General features: G+C 47.0%; 4 protein-coding genes across 5 annotated transcripts; 1 reads left to right on the forward strand and 3 right to left on the reverse strand.

The window, feature by feature from the left end:
• Positions 1 to 377: 377 nt before the first annotated feature.
• LOC101771111 (phosphopantothenoylcysteine decarboxylase) lies at positions 378 to 1,692 on the forward strand. The gene is made up of 2 exons (XM_004968477.4): positions 378 to 1,082; positions 1,177 to 1,692. The coding sequence occupies exons 1-2, from the start codon at positions 756 to 758 to the stop codon at positions 1,447 to 1,449; spliced, it is 600 nt and encodes a 199-aa protein (XP_004968534.1). The 5' UTR covers positions 378 to 755; the 3' UTR covers positions 1,450 to 1,692.
• Positions 1,514 to 3,562, reverse strand: LOC111257394 (putative pentatricopeptide repeat-containing protein At1g17630). Its single transcript, XM_022826973.1, has one exon. The coding sequence runs from the start codon at positions 3,536 to 3,538 to the stop codon at positions 1,550 to 1,552; it is 1,989 nt and encodes a 662-aa protein (XP_022682708.1). The 5' UTR covers positions 3,539 to 3,562; the 3' UTR covers positions 1,514 to 1,549.
• A 132-nt stretch (positions 3,563 to 3,694) lies between these two features.
• On the reverse strand, positions 3,695 to 6,290 carry LOC101770716 (DNA replication complex GINS protein PSF1). 2 transcript variants are annotated; one of them, XM_004968476.4, is made up of 7 exons: positions 5,846 to 6,290; positions 5,363 to 5,430; positions 5,159 to 5,272; positions 4,880 to 5,042; positions 4,655 to 4,801; positions 4,528 to 4,577; positions 3,695 to 4,124 (listed from the first exon to the last, which is right to left on the reverse strand). In XM_004968476.4, exons 1-6 carry the CDS (start codon positions 5,918 to 5,920, stop codon positions 4,551 to 4,553), a joined length of 594 nt encoding a protein of 197 aa, XP_004968533.1. In that variant the 5' UTR covers positions 5,921 to 6,290; the 3' UTR covers positions 3,695 to 4,124; positions 4,528 to 4,550. The 2 variants fall into 2 exon arrangements, with proteins under 2 accessions (XP_004968533.1, XP_012701172.1); XM_012845718.3 differs by lacking the exon at positions 4,528 to 4,577.
• A 108-nt stretch (positions 6,291 to 6,398) lies between these two features.
• LOC101768030 lies at positions 6,399 to 9,464 on the reverse strand. The gene is made up of 6 exons (XM_022826974.1): positions 9,041 to 9,464; positions 8,196 to 8,316; positions 7,749 to 7,870; positions 7,527 to 7,648; positions 7,291 to 7,450; positions 6,399 to 6,718 (listed from the first exon to the last, which is right to left on the reverse strand). Exons 1-6 carry the CDS (start codon positions 9,358 to 9,360, stop codon positions 6,709 to 6,711), a joined length of 855 nt encoding a protein of 284 aa, XP_022682709.1. The 5' UTR covers positions 9,361 to 9,464; the 3' UTR covers positions 6,399 to 6,708.
• Between the last annotated feature and the right edge of the window lie 5,517 nt (positions 9,465 to 14,981).

Genomic DNA, 14,981 nt, shown 5'->3' on the forward strand with positions numbered 1-14,981 from the left:
AATATTCCTCCTAGATGTGGGTTGAATGCATTCGTCTAAAACGAGCGGACGTACTCGACCCGCATGCACGTCATTGACGTCTGTTTCATGTGTGAGGAGAGGGAGGCGCAGAGGAGCGTGAGAAGGCTGGTGCAGAGGGGCGGCGGCTGGCACGTGGAGGGAGGGAGGAGCAGCCGCCGGCGTGGAGGAGGGAGGAGCGGTGGCCGCGCGGGTGAGGGAGGGAGGAGTGGCGGCCGATGCGAGGAGGGAGGGAGGAGCAGCTGCAGGCATGGGGGAGGGAGTGAGGGAGGAGCAGCGGTGCGGAGGAGAGGGAGGGTGGTCAAAGGAAGAAGATAAGGTGAGTGAGGACAACATTGGGCTTCGCAGCTGACAGATGGGACCCATTGCTAACGGTGTTAAAATGGCATCCATTCCACTCCTCACAACACCTCCAACCAAATAAAAGACTGGAACGAATCCATCCTTCTCATCAAAACACGAGATGGGTTGAATCCAACCCTGATCCCAACTTGTTCCACTTCCCAAAATCAAACACATGATAACTGTCTAACAAAGCCATAATCTGCAGCAGTTGAGTAGGAGTACATCAATTTCTTCAGAATTCCATTCCTTGCCTCCCGGCTCCCGCGTGCCCAGCTTGAATCGCCTCCTGCTAGTCCCTCCTAGCACCTAGCGCCTCTTCTAGTTCTAGGCGTCGTCTCGTCGTGTGGTCCAATCTTGCGGGCTCCAACCTTTTCCACCTCACGGGCACGGCGATGGCCACACAAGAGCCGGCGTCGTCGGAGGGCGCGCAGCGACGGCGGCCTAGGGTCCTCCTGGCGGCCTCCGGCAGCGTGGCGGCCATCAAGTTCGAGGGCCTCTGCCGCAGCGTCGCCGAGTGGGCCGACGTCCGCGCGGTGGCGACCGCGTCCGCCCTGCACTTCATCGACAAGGCCTCCTTCCCCGGCGGCGTCCCGCTCTACACCGACGACGACGAGTGGTCCCGCTGGGGGCGGGTCGGCGACGAGGTCCTCCACATCGAGCTCCGCAGGTGGGCCGACGCCCTGGTCGTCGCGCCGCTCTCGGCCAACACCCTCGCCAAGGTACGGGTGGGCCGGTGGCACGGCCCCTTAACTTTCTTGTCTGATTCCCCGCCGTCCCTCGTCTGACGAGAATCCTGCCCTCTGCCGCCGTCAGATCGCTGGCGGGCTGTGCGACAACCTCCTGACGTGCGTGGTGCGCGCGTGGGATTACGGCAAGCCCGTCTACGTCGCGCCGGCCATGAACACCTTCATGTGGGACAACCCCTTCACCGCGCGCCACCTCGCCGCCGTGCGCGACCTCGGCGTGTCCCTCATCCCGCCGGTGACCAAGCGGCTGGCCTGCGGGGACTACGGCAACGGCGCCATGGCGGAGCCGTCGGAGATCTGCCGGACCCTGTTGCTCTTCTTCGGACCACAACATCTTTAGAAGCAGTTGGAGCCAATGCTCAAGCTCTTCGGTTATGTTTGCTTTCTGTATGAGATGCGTGACTTGCTTGATGTCTAGTAATCTTGTTATGGAAATTGTTCTATACAATGGTTGCGATGACATCACACTTGGCATGCTTCTCGTCTTCCATTTCAGCATACAGATCGTTGAGCGCCCTGAAGATCTCCTCAGCTTCAGGCAGCAATGTGTTCCCGGCTGTGAAGGCAAACACCTTGTTTTTCACTTCTATCCAGCTCTGCCCCGGATTCTTCCTCAAGCCTGCCTCCTTCGTCATCACCCTCACCATCTTTGATTCATCCCACATCCCGCATGTGGCATACAAGTTCGTGATCAGCATGCGATTGCCGGTGGTCTCTGTTTCAGCTTGCAAAACCCTGGCGATGGTAGCTTCAGCAACGGCTGCGTTCCCGTGCATCCTGCAAGAATTGAGCAATGCTCCCCACACGCACAGGTCAGGTCTCATTGGCATCGTCTCAATGAGCTCGGACGCATCTTTCAGCAAGCCAGCACGCCCCAAGAGGTCAACCATGCAGGTGTAATGCTCCATCGATGGGGAAATCCTGTGCTCCTGCACCATCTGATTGAACAAATGGCGGCCCTCTGCCACACGCCCTGTGTGGCTACATGCGGAGATCACAGCAACGAAAGTGACGCCATCGGGCTCAACCATAGCTCCAGCCATGTCTTCGAACATTGCAAGGGCTTCATCACACAAACCATGCATTCCGTAACTCCTGATCATCGAGTTCCATGAAATCAAGTCCCTGCTCTTCATCTGATCAAACACCTTGCGTGCAGCAGTCACCCTCCCACACTTTCCATACATGTTGATGAGCCCATTCTGCACAAGAGAGTGCTGATCCAGGACTGCTCTGATTGTGTGACCATGGACTTCCTGCCCCAATTGCAATGCCAGTAATTCAGCACAAGCAGAAAGAACAGTTGCTAATGTCACCACGTTCGGCGAAAGCTGGCATTGTTGCATTTGCCGGAACAGATCCAGTGCTTGCTCCATGTTCCCTGATGACGCAAACCCACCGATGACAGCACTCCAGCTCACAACATTGGGCACAACAATGCCTCCACGTTGTTCCATCCGGGCAAGCACATCAAGCGCCTCGTTACCCATCCCAGCTGCTGCATAGCTGGTGATGAGAGCATTCCATGTCACCGTGTTCTTTTCTGTGGCTTCCTGGAACACCCTCTCGGCCTCCTCCATCTCTCCAAGCTTGCCGTACATGCACACCAATGAGTTGGTGACGAACAGGTAGCCATGAACGACGCCCTTCACAAAGCCATAGGCATGTATCGACCTCCCTTTCGCCAATGCAATGCCGCCGGCGTACGGACACGCCGAAAGCGCCACGGCGATCGCCTCAGCATTGCCCTCGCACCCGCTGTCATGCATATCCCTGAACAGTTCAAGAACCTCTGGGTGCCTCCCGCACCTGGCGTGCGCCGAGAGCAACGTGGTCCATGTCACGGCGTCCGGCCGCGCCCCGCCCGCCACCATGCACGCGAACGCGGCCCTAGCAGCGTCGGGGTCGCATCCGATCGAGTACGCGGAGATGAGCGTGTTCCAGGAGAGGGTGGTCCTCCTGATCGGCAATGCGTCGAACACGTGGCGGGCCTCAGCCGCGCGGCCGAGCCTTGCATAGGCGGCGAGGATCTGGCCGGCGACGTCAGCGTGGGCGTGAAGGCCGAGGTGGAGCGCGTGGGCGTGGACGGCGGAGGCGATGCGCGCGGACGGCGCTGCGCGGAGTGCGAGCGGGAGGGTGTAGGAGTTGGGGAGCCCGGGGGACAGCGCGCGCATTAGGCAGTAGAGCTGGAGGGCGAGGTCCGGGCGGGAACGGGCGAGGTGGTCGCGGAGGAGCTTGTTCCATGGGACGGCGTTGTCAATCGGCGGGTGGCGGCGGGTTGGCTGATCGGCGGCGAAGGCGGAGAGGAGGCGGCGGCGCTGGTGGAGACCAAGGGGAGGAGAGGCGATGGCGCGAAGGAGACGGGGCATCCGCGAGCAGGGCCCACCGACCACTGCATCAAGGTTCTGCTCGCTGTCTTGTATAAACATAATGGTCGAGCTTTTTTCTTAGCATTTGTTTAAATTTTCATACAAACTTCGTTTATATAGAGGGAGCAGATCATCAAATTCCTTCCAAAGAAGAATTTGGAGCATTTTCCTGACCGTTTCAAACAACATGAAATCTTCCTACAAAGAAGAAAGAACTATACGAGAATAGATATTTGAATTCCTGCTAGTGCCAATCGCCACAATTTCACGCATCCAAATCATAAGCAGATGCAAACTGCGCATGCCATAAGGGCACTGTGCAAGAAAAATCATTTCACAGTTGGACGTCTGTATAGTGCATACAATGCTATCTCGGTGCCCAGTTTCTCCAGGTCAAGAAGCTCCAAGCACACACGGTTAAATTGGACAGACCGATAAGATTGCTAGCTCTCTATGGCTGATGCCACCAGTCTGAAGCAAAACAGGGGACGGTGGAGCCACCCAGTCTGATGCCACCAGTCTAGCTACATCATCTGCGCATTCCAGCCACGTCTCTTCAGGTCTTCCCGAAGGCCGTCTTCCAGACATACAATATTTTCACAGGTTTTCTGCACCCATGTTACAACCAGCGAAGGGTCATGAGTCCCTGTGGAGAAGATGAAGAACCATCATTAATGGGAGAAAATGATGGCATCACTTGCATTCCATGGAAATAATCCCACAGAATTCAAGTGCGATTAACATGAAGCTGCTCAGCCAAGTATGGGCTCAAGTGAACAAATCATTTGACATCACAATGTACAGCCGTTTACTTTAGAAAGAAAATAGAAGCATTTGATGTAAACAAGCCTACCAGATTACTAATCACATGGATAAAACTGAGCAAAATAATCATTTGTTCATAATGTTTATCTGAAGGCTCCAAGCATCATAAACATTTGCTCATGCAGGTATCTGACAAGCTTTGGCCACTATGAAACATTACAGAAGTATTACACTACTGAAAGTACATCTTCTGTATAATAAGATAAAAAGGCAAGGAGTAATACCTATTATACATCATATGTGATCCCTACTCCAAAAATTCTTCCATAAGACCCTATAGTAAGTTCAGACTCGCATTATTACCAGATGAGATAGCGATAGAAGGATATCACAAAGAAACAGATAACAAACCTGTGATATAAATTGTTCAGCATCTGTGCGCCTTAGGAAATGGAGTGAGTTCTTGGTCAATGATACGGAATGGTCGCCAAGAGATACTTCACCAATGTCCTCCAGCACCCGAACCTGAATGTAAGGATCCTTGGGAGGGACCATATCCTATAAAAAGAAGGTACAGAAAGTCTGATAAATCTATTTCATCCCTAAGAAAACATAAGATACAGAGAAACACCATACTACTGTCAAATCTATATCCATCTCCGATATGTATGACTTAATGGCTGCAGAGTGGTTCTTAAAATACTCTTTCTCTGAGAAATGGAGTTTTTCTTGAATATCATGGGGAAGCACAGGTCCAACTTTCCATCTAAAACTCTGAATAACTTCTGCTCGGTTGTACCTGGTTGGATACAATACTTTCAGCTAAAGTACAGTCAAAATCAATTTTAAGCATGTGCTATAAGCATAAAACAGAGAAATGGAAATTTTGCTCATCTGTGAATTTTTTATTCGTACATGTAGGCCATGAGGCATCTTTTATTACGGAGCAGGGAAAGATGGTGGATAGCTGCACCATAGTGGTCCTCGTTTCTGGTTGTCTCGATGTCTAAGTTTTGCTCCACCATTTTCCTGTCATAAGCCAGAGCAAATCAGTAGATTGTACATTGGAAATGCCTAGCAAATCAGTGGTTGTCAACATTCTATTAGGATACCAATTACCTGATCAATGACTGAAACTGTGAATTGTGCTCATTGCACTCTCTAATCACCTGATCAAACACGTCACTCTGCACATTTTGAGATACTGAAAGTTAGGTATTAAAGAAACTAAAAGGAACTGTGACTATCAAAATCACATTGCTTCTGATAATGGAAGAATACTACAGATACTTTTAAATATATAATGACGAGGTAGTATACAATGCTGCAGCTGTTATAATTTCCTTCTGAAGATCTCATAACACATAACTGTTTACATCCATATCAAATACACATGCTAAGACAAATATTATAACGAATGCAATGAAACATGCAGTGATACTTTTTTGTGGAAATTCACAGTGATCCTATGTCCTATCGGACACCTAAGACACCAGATCAAACAAAATTGTAGCCTTTCACAAACATAAGCAAGACAGAAGCAGTAATCACTCCTGATTCCAAACTAGTAAATGCAGTTGAGTTCAGAGGAGTAGGAATTACATTGAACGGCGCGAGGTGGCCAGCTTCAGAGGAGTCGATCTCCTTCAGCAGCTGCGACGCGCGCCTTCCGTACATCCTCCCGTCTCCCGCGCGAGCGCTTGGGCCGCTGGTTGGATGGTCGCACCGCCGGTGCCCGATTGTTTTGCTTCCCTAGCCGCTAGGGTTTGGTCGGGAAAACGGAGGAGGAGAGAAGCGAGAGTGAGAGGTCGAGGCCGGCGTGAGGCCGTGTGCGCGCGTTATCGACTATCGAGAGAGGAGGTGGGCGTGCGTCAGGCACGGCGCTTGGACCCGCCGGGGACTGGGAGGGTCGGGTTTGGCGAGCGGCCACTGGCGGGATCGGAGCGTGGCGGCGGCCGGCAGAGGCGGTGGAAGGGGAATTTGGTGCTGCCGCGCGGGAAGGAAATTGAGAAAATTGATGAGGTTTGAGGGCTCGAGGCGGGACGATCCAGATTGACGTCGTGGGAGAGCAAAAATGTCAGTTGCATTTGCATAGCTACAAGCCTGCAACTGACATTTTCTTTTTTTGGCAAGTATACAACTGACATTTTCAATAGGGTAGCCAACCAATATCGTTTGCAGAATCGCAATGTTGTACAAACATTTTCCTTACCGATTCAAAGAACATGAGAGATCTGAGAGAGGAGGGGGACAAGTAACTCGACCAGAACAGATATTTGAATTCCTGCCAATCATCACTATTTCAAGCATCCAAATAAAACATGTGCAACCCATGAGGAAACCACAAGCAAGCTACATCATCTGTGCATCCTAGCCAGGTTTCTTCAGGTCTTCCCGGAGGCCGTCTTCCAAACATACAATCTTTCCACAGGATTTCTGCACCCATGTTCCAACCAGCGACAAGGTCACGAGTCCCTGTGGAGAAGATGGAGAACCATCATTAATGGCCAAAAAAAAAATGATATGCATCGCTTGCATTCCATGGAAATGGTCCCATTGGATTCAAGTGAACTCAACATGAAGCTTCTCAGGAAGGCCCGTGTCTGAATATACTATCTCAAGTGAACAAATCGTTTGACATCACAATGCATAGCTGTTTACTTTTGAAAGAAAATAGCAACATTTGATGTAAAAAAGCCTACCAGAATACTAATCTCATAGATACAACTGAGCAGAATAGCCATTTATCTGTGCTCTCAAAAAAATTGTGTTCATAACATTTATTCAAAGACTCCAATCTTCTTAAACATTTGCTCATGCAGGTACTTGGCAATCTTAAAATTTTGAAGGACAACATTCAGTAAGAACATACTATCTCAAGTGAACAAATCATTTGACATCACAATGTACAGCCTTTTATTACTTATTTGATATAATCAAGCCTAGCAGATTAGTAATTACATAGACAAAAGCGAGCAGAATAATCATTTGTTCATAACATTTATTCAAAGACTCCAATCATCTTAAACATTTGCCCATGAAGGTACCTGGAAATCTTAATATTTCTGAAGGACAACATCACAGTTAGTATCAACGTCACCATGGCGAAGCAAAGGTGCTCCAAGGAGTGGCCACTAATGAAGTACCGGTTCACACTGTAAACCTTCCTGTCAGCAAGGCCTTCAAATCTTGCTAGAAGGTAAAAGCCTGCACCAGTACATCAATAACATAAGTGTTCAATGGGAGTTACCAGATTTCGATGCAACGGATCAGTTACAGTTACCTGTAGCAAGGAACCAAAACCTTGAATGTGTATACTTTGGAGGAAACAAGAATAGAATTGCAGGAATTGCAATGCAAGGAACAAAATTCAGAATCACCCATAAGCGCATATCATCAAGAACCCTGATCAGCCAGAAGAACATATGACGATGACACGTTTCCAGTACTTATTTCAAGATAAACCATATGAGGAACAAGCTCAAGGAGTGTGAGAGGTTTATACCTTTCACATGCACTGCTCACTAATATAAGAGATAACAGTGAGATCAAACAAGATAGTCCAACCCTCTCATCAACTCTTTCAATTACCAATATTGACAAGAGTGAGGAGGAGGATATCATCATCTGCATCGCAAGAGCATCCAGTAAACATCCATAACCAGAGAAATTTTTTTTGATATTCATCTATCCAATTGGCTTGCTGCCAATGAAATATTCAAATCAGATCATTTTTACCAATTGCCACTCTAAATTTAAAATACTCACATGAAAACTCAAGTGTGAACAGTTTTGGTCAAAGTTTTGCATTTAAATTGTATACAATACATTATCTTGAACACTAATTTCGAAAAAACCCTAATGCACTTCAAACAGTGCCAGATTTGAAAACACCTAGGAATGAGTAAACAGCAGATGAGAAGATGGCAGCAAGAAAGCAGTATTCAGATACCGGCAACCTGTCCCATATTAAGCGGTCATCATCTGGCTTGAGGTGATAGTAAGCTGAGCCAAATGCTGCTGCTGCATTCCCAGCATAAAAGAGGAACCATCCCAAGGCCTCCCACCTCAAGCTACATAATTCCACAAAGTGACATGTTATCATTTTGTATAATTTAATCCAAGGCAGGAAGCATGTTGTCATCCATTGTAGCAAATTCCTTTAAGCAGAACACCTCAAAAATAACCAGATTTAGTTTCGCATGAAGTGGCATATTTGAACAAACAGGAAGAACACACACATTTCATTTATTGGCTTTCATTGAAGCATTTCAGCCTATTTTAATTAAATACCCATGATCCAAATCCCATTATATGACCAGTCTAATCTATACAGTGGCAATATTGGATTACGCATTCCTGAAGCAAAGCATTTCATCAAGCAAGCAAGCAGGTGCCAGAAGGCATGGCTGAGTTATTCAAACCTAATAGCAAAGGATCTCAATATGATTGTTAGCAACATTCTCATTTAACTAAAGAATCCACTGAATTAGCGGAACCTCATTGGGGACGGTAGGTCATGGCTAACTAGTTTGCAAATCTTGACTAAAGCAGTACTTGTTAGATATACACAAATCACCTATTCTGAGTTCCGAGGCTTCCAAGCATAACTGGATACAGGATGGACCCTTCTATAACTACCACTCCCTCAAAAAAACATTGGTTAGCCCAATTCTTCAATTTAAGCATCATCCAGCTGTTCACTTGACCCACGTGTAATTAAACCCGAACACAAGACAAACTTGTTTAGTGAGACACTCCATCAGAGTCAAACATGAGGTGGGGGAGTAAGGGCACCTGACGCCGAAGCACCCGCTGCCGCAGAGACAGAGGATGAGGCCCGGGACCCCGGCGAGAAGGAGCGGGTAGGCGGTGAGCACGTTGAGCGTGTTGGGCACGCCGAGGAGGTTGCGCATGTCGGCGAAGAGGTGGAGCGCGGGGGAGTGGCGGAGCCGCGGCGTGGCTACGAGGAGCAGCGCGGAGGCGAGGACGGCCCCTCCGGCGAGCGCGCGGCGGCGGCGGTTCTCGCGGCGGAGCAGGGCGGAAGCGAGCGCGATGGGACCCGCGCCGGGGCCGCCCCGGCCCCGGTGCGGGGGGAGGTCGGCGGCGAGATGCATGCGGGCGGCGAAGATGCTGCTGGTTGCGTGCGCTGGACTAGTATGGCTCCAGGAAAAAATTTAGGAAGAGGGGGCGCTATTCGAGGGAAGGGAAGTTGACGTGAGTTCGATAATCGATTGTCTCTTCCAAACGAAATACCAGAAATTCCCCGCAACTTTTAAACGTTTGTTTTTTTTTCTCACCAAGTGGTTTTTAGGACGGTTTTTGAACACGATAAATTTATGATGATTGGCCCGCATGGAAAAGCTAGGCGCGGAACGGTACACGTATTAAAAGTGAGCGTCAAAAGGAAGCAGAGATGCTGATGCGTGACAGAGGAGCAACGATTAGTAAAATCGGTCGATGAAGTTACAGTAGTTCAGCCGATGGAATCATGGAGGTTCAGCTGATGAAGACAAGAGGATTCAGCCGATGGGAGCTGATGGGGTCTAGTCAATGCAAGTAGGAGGGTTTCAGCCGATCGGAGGTGTTGGAGCTTCGACCGATAAGAGGCAAAAGAGTCTTGATCGGCGAGGAGGTTGCAAGATGGTGGATATAGGGTTGGTTAATAGAATCTAAGTTCGTTTCCCACTCTTGTACGAGTCATATTATTTAGAAAGTTTGTTTGTTATAGATATTGTATTGCGTCATAATCGATCAGGACTAGGAGTTTTGAGTTTAGGGTATAAATAGAGACCATGCGAGATTTGAAAAAGTTGTACACACCAACAAACAAATCTACTTTATTCGCAATTTACTTTCAAGTCGTCGACTTTGCCAAAGTTCTTTTTTTCACGAGTTCTTCCAAGCTGGCAGGACAGCATCGTCTTGTTCTCCAGCTAGATTGTAAGTTCCGTTTTTATCGAGTAATTTCTAGGCTTTAACTTTCAGCGTATCGCTATTGTTTCGTCTAGATTTATTCATCAAGTTATCGATATTTGCTAGATCTGCAAGTTTATTCGTTTAAATCTTGTTGCTTTAGCTTTTATCACCATTATCCAGCTTGGAATAGATTCCAATCGGCTGCTTATCCTGTTTTTCAATCAATAATTGTTCTATAGCCGACTAGATCTGTTTCAAGTGTTGTTCGCGTAGCATTGTTTAGGTTATTTTTCAATAGTTCATTTGCATTGATTACGCATACGTCGGCTTACCTAGCCAATTGTTTTTTCTGCATCGGCTACTTGGCCGTTTACAATCTCCTGGAGCTAATCGGAACACCAGTCGATTCACTCTCAAATTTAACGTCTTGATTGTCCTTGTGAATTGGCAGGTCAAATTGACTGGCACACCTTGGATTGAGAGGGTCAACCTGTACTTGAGCGAAGCAGATCTCTCAGGTTTCATGTGTTAGTACGCGAAGGTCACCGCCCGATTTTTGCGTCAACACACTTTTGGCACGCCTGGTGGAACCACGAGCAGTTTCTCAACATGTCTTTTCCGGAACCTTCTGAGCTCTCAAACAAAAATATCATGGAGGTTACGGAAGAGGATCTTAAGGATGATCAGAAAAGTGATCTGGCAAGAGCTATGGAGGAATATAAATTGGCGTACTTGAGATCCTATAGCCTTACAAGAGGGGAGAAGCCGTTAAGAAGTATGATTTTACAGTCCCTCGTCATATCACTATTAATGAAAATCCAGGGAAGATGCAAGAGATGATCGACCAAGCTGTTCATCATGAGTTGATCAATCAGCCCTCATTCGGTTTCTCAACCAATGCAGTCAAGGGGAGGTTACGGTGTTATGCCGTCTCCGAGTCCCAGTATTGCACCACCTCTACCAATGCAGATTGTGAACCAGACTTCCCCGGTATATTCTACACTATTGCTGTTAATTTCATCATCGGCGCAATGGGGAACAATAGGGACACCAATCGGATGGAACCCGATCACTGGGTTTGGAGTGCCTCCAGAGTCGTTCACCCCGTCCATAGGGTCTCACCACAGGTGTTGACTCCTCAACCGACAACTCAGCGTCAACAGCAAGATACTTCAGAAGTCAATGGGGGAATCGGCACTTTGACGCCTCATCAAGATGGGTCAACGATGGTATTAGATAATGAGGAGGCGGGCACGTTGCAGCACTTTAACCTTCCTCAGCGGCAAGCATCGGCTCCTCAGCCGATAGTTCAGCCACAGCCTCAGCAACAAGCATCGGCTGCTCAGCCGATAGTTTTGCCACAACCGCAGCAACAAATATCGGCTGCTCAGCTGATAGTTTTGCCACAACGGCATCAACAAACATCGGCTGCTCAGCCGATAGTTTTGCCACAACCGCAGCAACAAGTATCGGTTTTTCAGCTGACGATTTAGCCGGTCATACCACAACAGCCACAGACTACGCATCAGTAGGTAGATTGGGCTACAAAGATAGCTGAGGTAATGCAAGATCAGTTCAGGTTGAAACCTAAGCAGCAGACTTACATGTACAGAACGCTGTATCCACCTGCAAATGATTTGCTTCCTTTTCCCCATCGGTATAAAGTACCTGACTTCACCAAGTTCTCGGGACAAGATGATACTTTTACTGTGGAGCACATCAAATGATTTATTATTCAATGTGGAGAAGCAGCTGCGCAGGATGCGTTGAGGGTTCGGTTGTTCTCGTCATCTTTGTCTGGGTTAGCCTTCGAGTGGTTCACAACACTTCTAGCTAATTCCATTATTTCCTGAGCTGATTTGGAGAAGCAGTTTCATAAATACTTTTTTGCCAGAGTTCACGAGATGAAGCTCACGGATTTGACTGGGTTGACCAAAGTATTGACTTTAGAATCGGCCAAGAAGAATGGAGCTGTAGATCCTAAAGTTCAGATATCGGCTGACGACATCAAGGGAAAATGTCGATTAGAAGAAGGAGAAAGTTCAAAGAGACCTCATAGGCCGATTACTTCTCAAGAATTGCTCAACAAGTTCCAAAGGCAGCAAGAGAGGGCAAGGCACAGGGAAGAGGAGATATGCCACCATGAAGATCATTGGAGATGCCCGTTCTTCATATACTGTTGGAAAGAAGGAATCAAACTACCATCGGCTGATAGTTGCCTTGAGTGCAATAGGTTGTGTCAAGATAGCCGATCGTTTAAGAGACCATGCTTTGATGACAGAAATCGCTAGCCGATCATCAGAAATAGATCTGATTATGATAACAGGTGTATTCTAGTGCATGATCGGTTGGAGGGCAAGGCCAATGTGTATGATCTGCTGGGGGGCAGAATTGGTGTATCTAATTGGCTAGAAGAGAGGGCCAATGAGAGAGTCCCTGATGAAAAGCTGATGTGTCGCGAACCAGAGCGGCAGCGTGCATCACAGCACGGTGGTACGAAGCACCCTAGGTGGTGCCCAGAAGGTTTGACCAAGTCTCAGAAGGGAAGAGTTCAGCGCTTGCGCCAGTGGGAACAGCAAGAAGAAGAAGAAAAACATGCCTTAGAGAGGAAAAGAGTCAAATCCCAAGTATGGCGCATCAAAACGAAAGCCGATGATGAGGATAGTAACCAGAAATCGGCTGCGGATATCAATATGGTCTTCGTTCTGCCGATGGAGTTTATGGCTCCAGCTGATCATAGTGAAATATCGGAAGCAGAGCGAGGAATGACGCAGTTAACCTTAGAGCCAATGCTGGCTACCTTTGAGAAGCCTGAAGAAGAAAAGCGTCGGCATTTAAAAGCTTTGTTCCTCAAAGGACAGGTTAATGGAAGGCCCGTTACCAAACTGCTGGTGGATGGAGGTGCGGCGGTAAATATCATGCCATATGCCTGTGGCGGAACTGCCCAAATTAACTTAGCTAAAGCACATTTGAGTCGCCTAACACGAGATCATGTACTTTAATCAAGTTAACTCGGTGGTCCGTCGGATTTCATTCGATAAACCACTTCACACAAGACCGAGAAAGCATAGCTCACACGAAGGTGAGTAGTTCCAGAGATTACAATAGACCATCCAGATTAAACAAGTGCATCAATTATTACTCAAGTTCCATTCTTACTCAGTGAAGCATAGCGATCAAGCAGTCCCAATCTGTGAGAGGTAGATGAATCGATTTGAATTTCTTAACCATGCATGGCGAACCTAATCTCACGACATCCGCGCACCACGAAGGGTCGCTTCACTTATCCGCCGTCCCTATCAATTCCCAGACCCGTTTTAGGCCCACTTCCCTTGGTATAAGGCTCCGTAGACCTGGTGTCTGCCGTTCTATGACCGCACTTGTCACCACATGTGGCCGTAAGGGAACTCCATTTCAGGGACAGTGAAACGATCCGCTCACATTCTGGTTCAATCAGATACTAGGCTTTCCCATCCCATACTAGGTATGAGATTAGTATTTTCAAACACTTGATCACGAACACTATCACATCTCGACCTTAGTCCAAATTTTCATGTAGACAGATGGGGCAATCCACCGACTACCAGAATAGTTCACAGAGCCCTACCCCGTCCATCGTCCTTATAGTTGTAACAAAAGGAAAGCAAACAACTCCTGTAACTCGTGAGTGATAGTCAATCACTCGACTTTTACCAAGTCCTATTAAGCATTGCAACTACTTGACTTAATATACTAGTGTTCAGATCAAGGGGCACTATATTCATGCATCTATGGTTTCAATCAATTCCTAGAAATGTAAATGCACAATCAAAACAACCAATATATTGTGAGTATTTAAACATAGGAATTTATGCTCCGAGGCTTTCCTTCACGCGGGGAGGTAGTGAACGGGTCTTCGGCTTGCTCGGGCTTGGCTCCGACGGGCTGCAGCTTTGCTACGGCTCCTTCTTATGGCGCCGGGTGAAGCTCGTAAGTCTCGTCAGCGAGGTTCAGCTCTACATGAAATGCAATGCATCAAGTTAATATTCCCAACTTGCTCATAGGACATAAAACACGAGTTAGTGTTGAAGGAGAAGTTATATTAAGGCCACATTCACCTAAACAAGATTTTACACCTTCTATATCTACATGAGGAAGATGGGGTGTGGTACAAGCCGGGGGTCGATTTGATGGCGATTGTGTACATATAAGCACTTACTTTTATTAAACTCTAATTAGATCGGAAAGTTATCCTATTTTTGAATGTTCTTTTGTATCTCTTCCAATATTACCTTTATTACCTTAAGGCAACTTATACTTAAACATTTTTATAGCAGAAACCTTAATGAAACTGGTCATGAAATTTTAACAGTGAGTTATAGGGATGATATAGAGCCTTTGATGAATTTTTCACAATTTTTAGTGAAGGACATATTTTTCTATACATTTACCCTATTTATTCTTCCCTAAATAGGAAAGTGGTACCTCTTTTTATTTCTGGTGGTTTCCATATTTTTCCCACAATTTACAGTACACCACTGACTTATTCCAAAAGATTTCATATTTTTCTCAGTTCTGGTTCAATTGTTATGCAAAAAGGCAAAAACAAGCTTAGATTTCCATGGCAAAACTAAACAGAGGATTAAACATCTGAGCTGGGCTCCAAATTATTTTTCCAAGCTTGTACTATCTGAAACAAACACTTGAGAGTTGGATTTAACTTTTTATCATTTTTCTATGATTTGTTATGATTTAAATAGATTAAATAAGAATTAAAACTCATAACATTGATTCTAGCAGTGACATGTAGCAAAAGTATTTTTATTAAAAACTGCTCTTT

The sequence above is a fragment of the Setaria italica genome, chromosome V (genome assembly GCF_000263155.2).
Source record: "Setaria italica strain Yugu1 chromosome V, Setaria_italica_v2.0, whole genome shotgun sequence".
Taxonomy (NCBI): Eukaryota; Viridiplantae; Streptophyta; class Magnoliopsida; order Poales; family Poaceae; genus Setaria; species Setaria italica.

Coding starts and splice junctions, on each gene's coding strand:
- LOC101771111 (XM_004968477.4), top strand. CDS start 756: ATGGCCACACAAGAGCCGGCGTCGTCGGAGGGCGCGCAGCGACGGCGG. Junction 1,083..1,176: donor CGGCCAACACCCTCGCCAAG/GTACGGGTGGGC, acceptor TGCCGCCGTCAG/ATCGCTGGCGGGCTGTGCGA.
- LOC111257394 (XM_022826973.1), bottom strand. CDS start 3,538: ATGTTTATACAAGACAGCGAGCAGAACCTTGATGCAGTGGTCGGTGGG.
- LOC101770716 (XM_012845718.3), bottom strand. CDS start 5,920: ATGTACGGAAGGCGCGCGTCGCAGCTGCTGAAGGAGATCGACTCCTCT. Junction 4,802..4,879: donor TGGATATAGATTTGACAGTA/GTATGGTGTTTC, acceptor TTCTTTTTATAG/GATATGGTCCCTCCCAAGGA. Junction 4,125..4,654: donor CTGAACAATTTATATCACAG/GTTTGTTATCTG, acceptor TCTTCTCCACAG/GGACTCATGACCCTTCGCTG.
- LOC101768030 (XM_022826974.1), bottom strand. CDS start 9,360: ATGCATCTCGCCGCCGACCTCCCCCCGCACCGGGGCCGGGGCGGCCCC. Junction 7,871..8,195: donor TAATATGGGACAGGTTGCCG/GTATCTGAATAC, acceptor CTTGCGATGCAG/ATGATGATATCCTCCTCCTC. Junction 7,451..7,526: donor GTTTTGGTTCCTTGCTACAG/GTAACTGTAACT, acceptor GTACTGGTGCAG/GCTTTTACCTTCTAGCAAGA.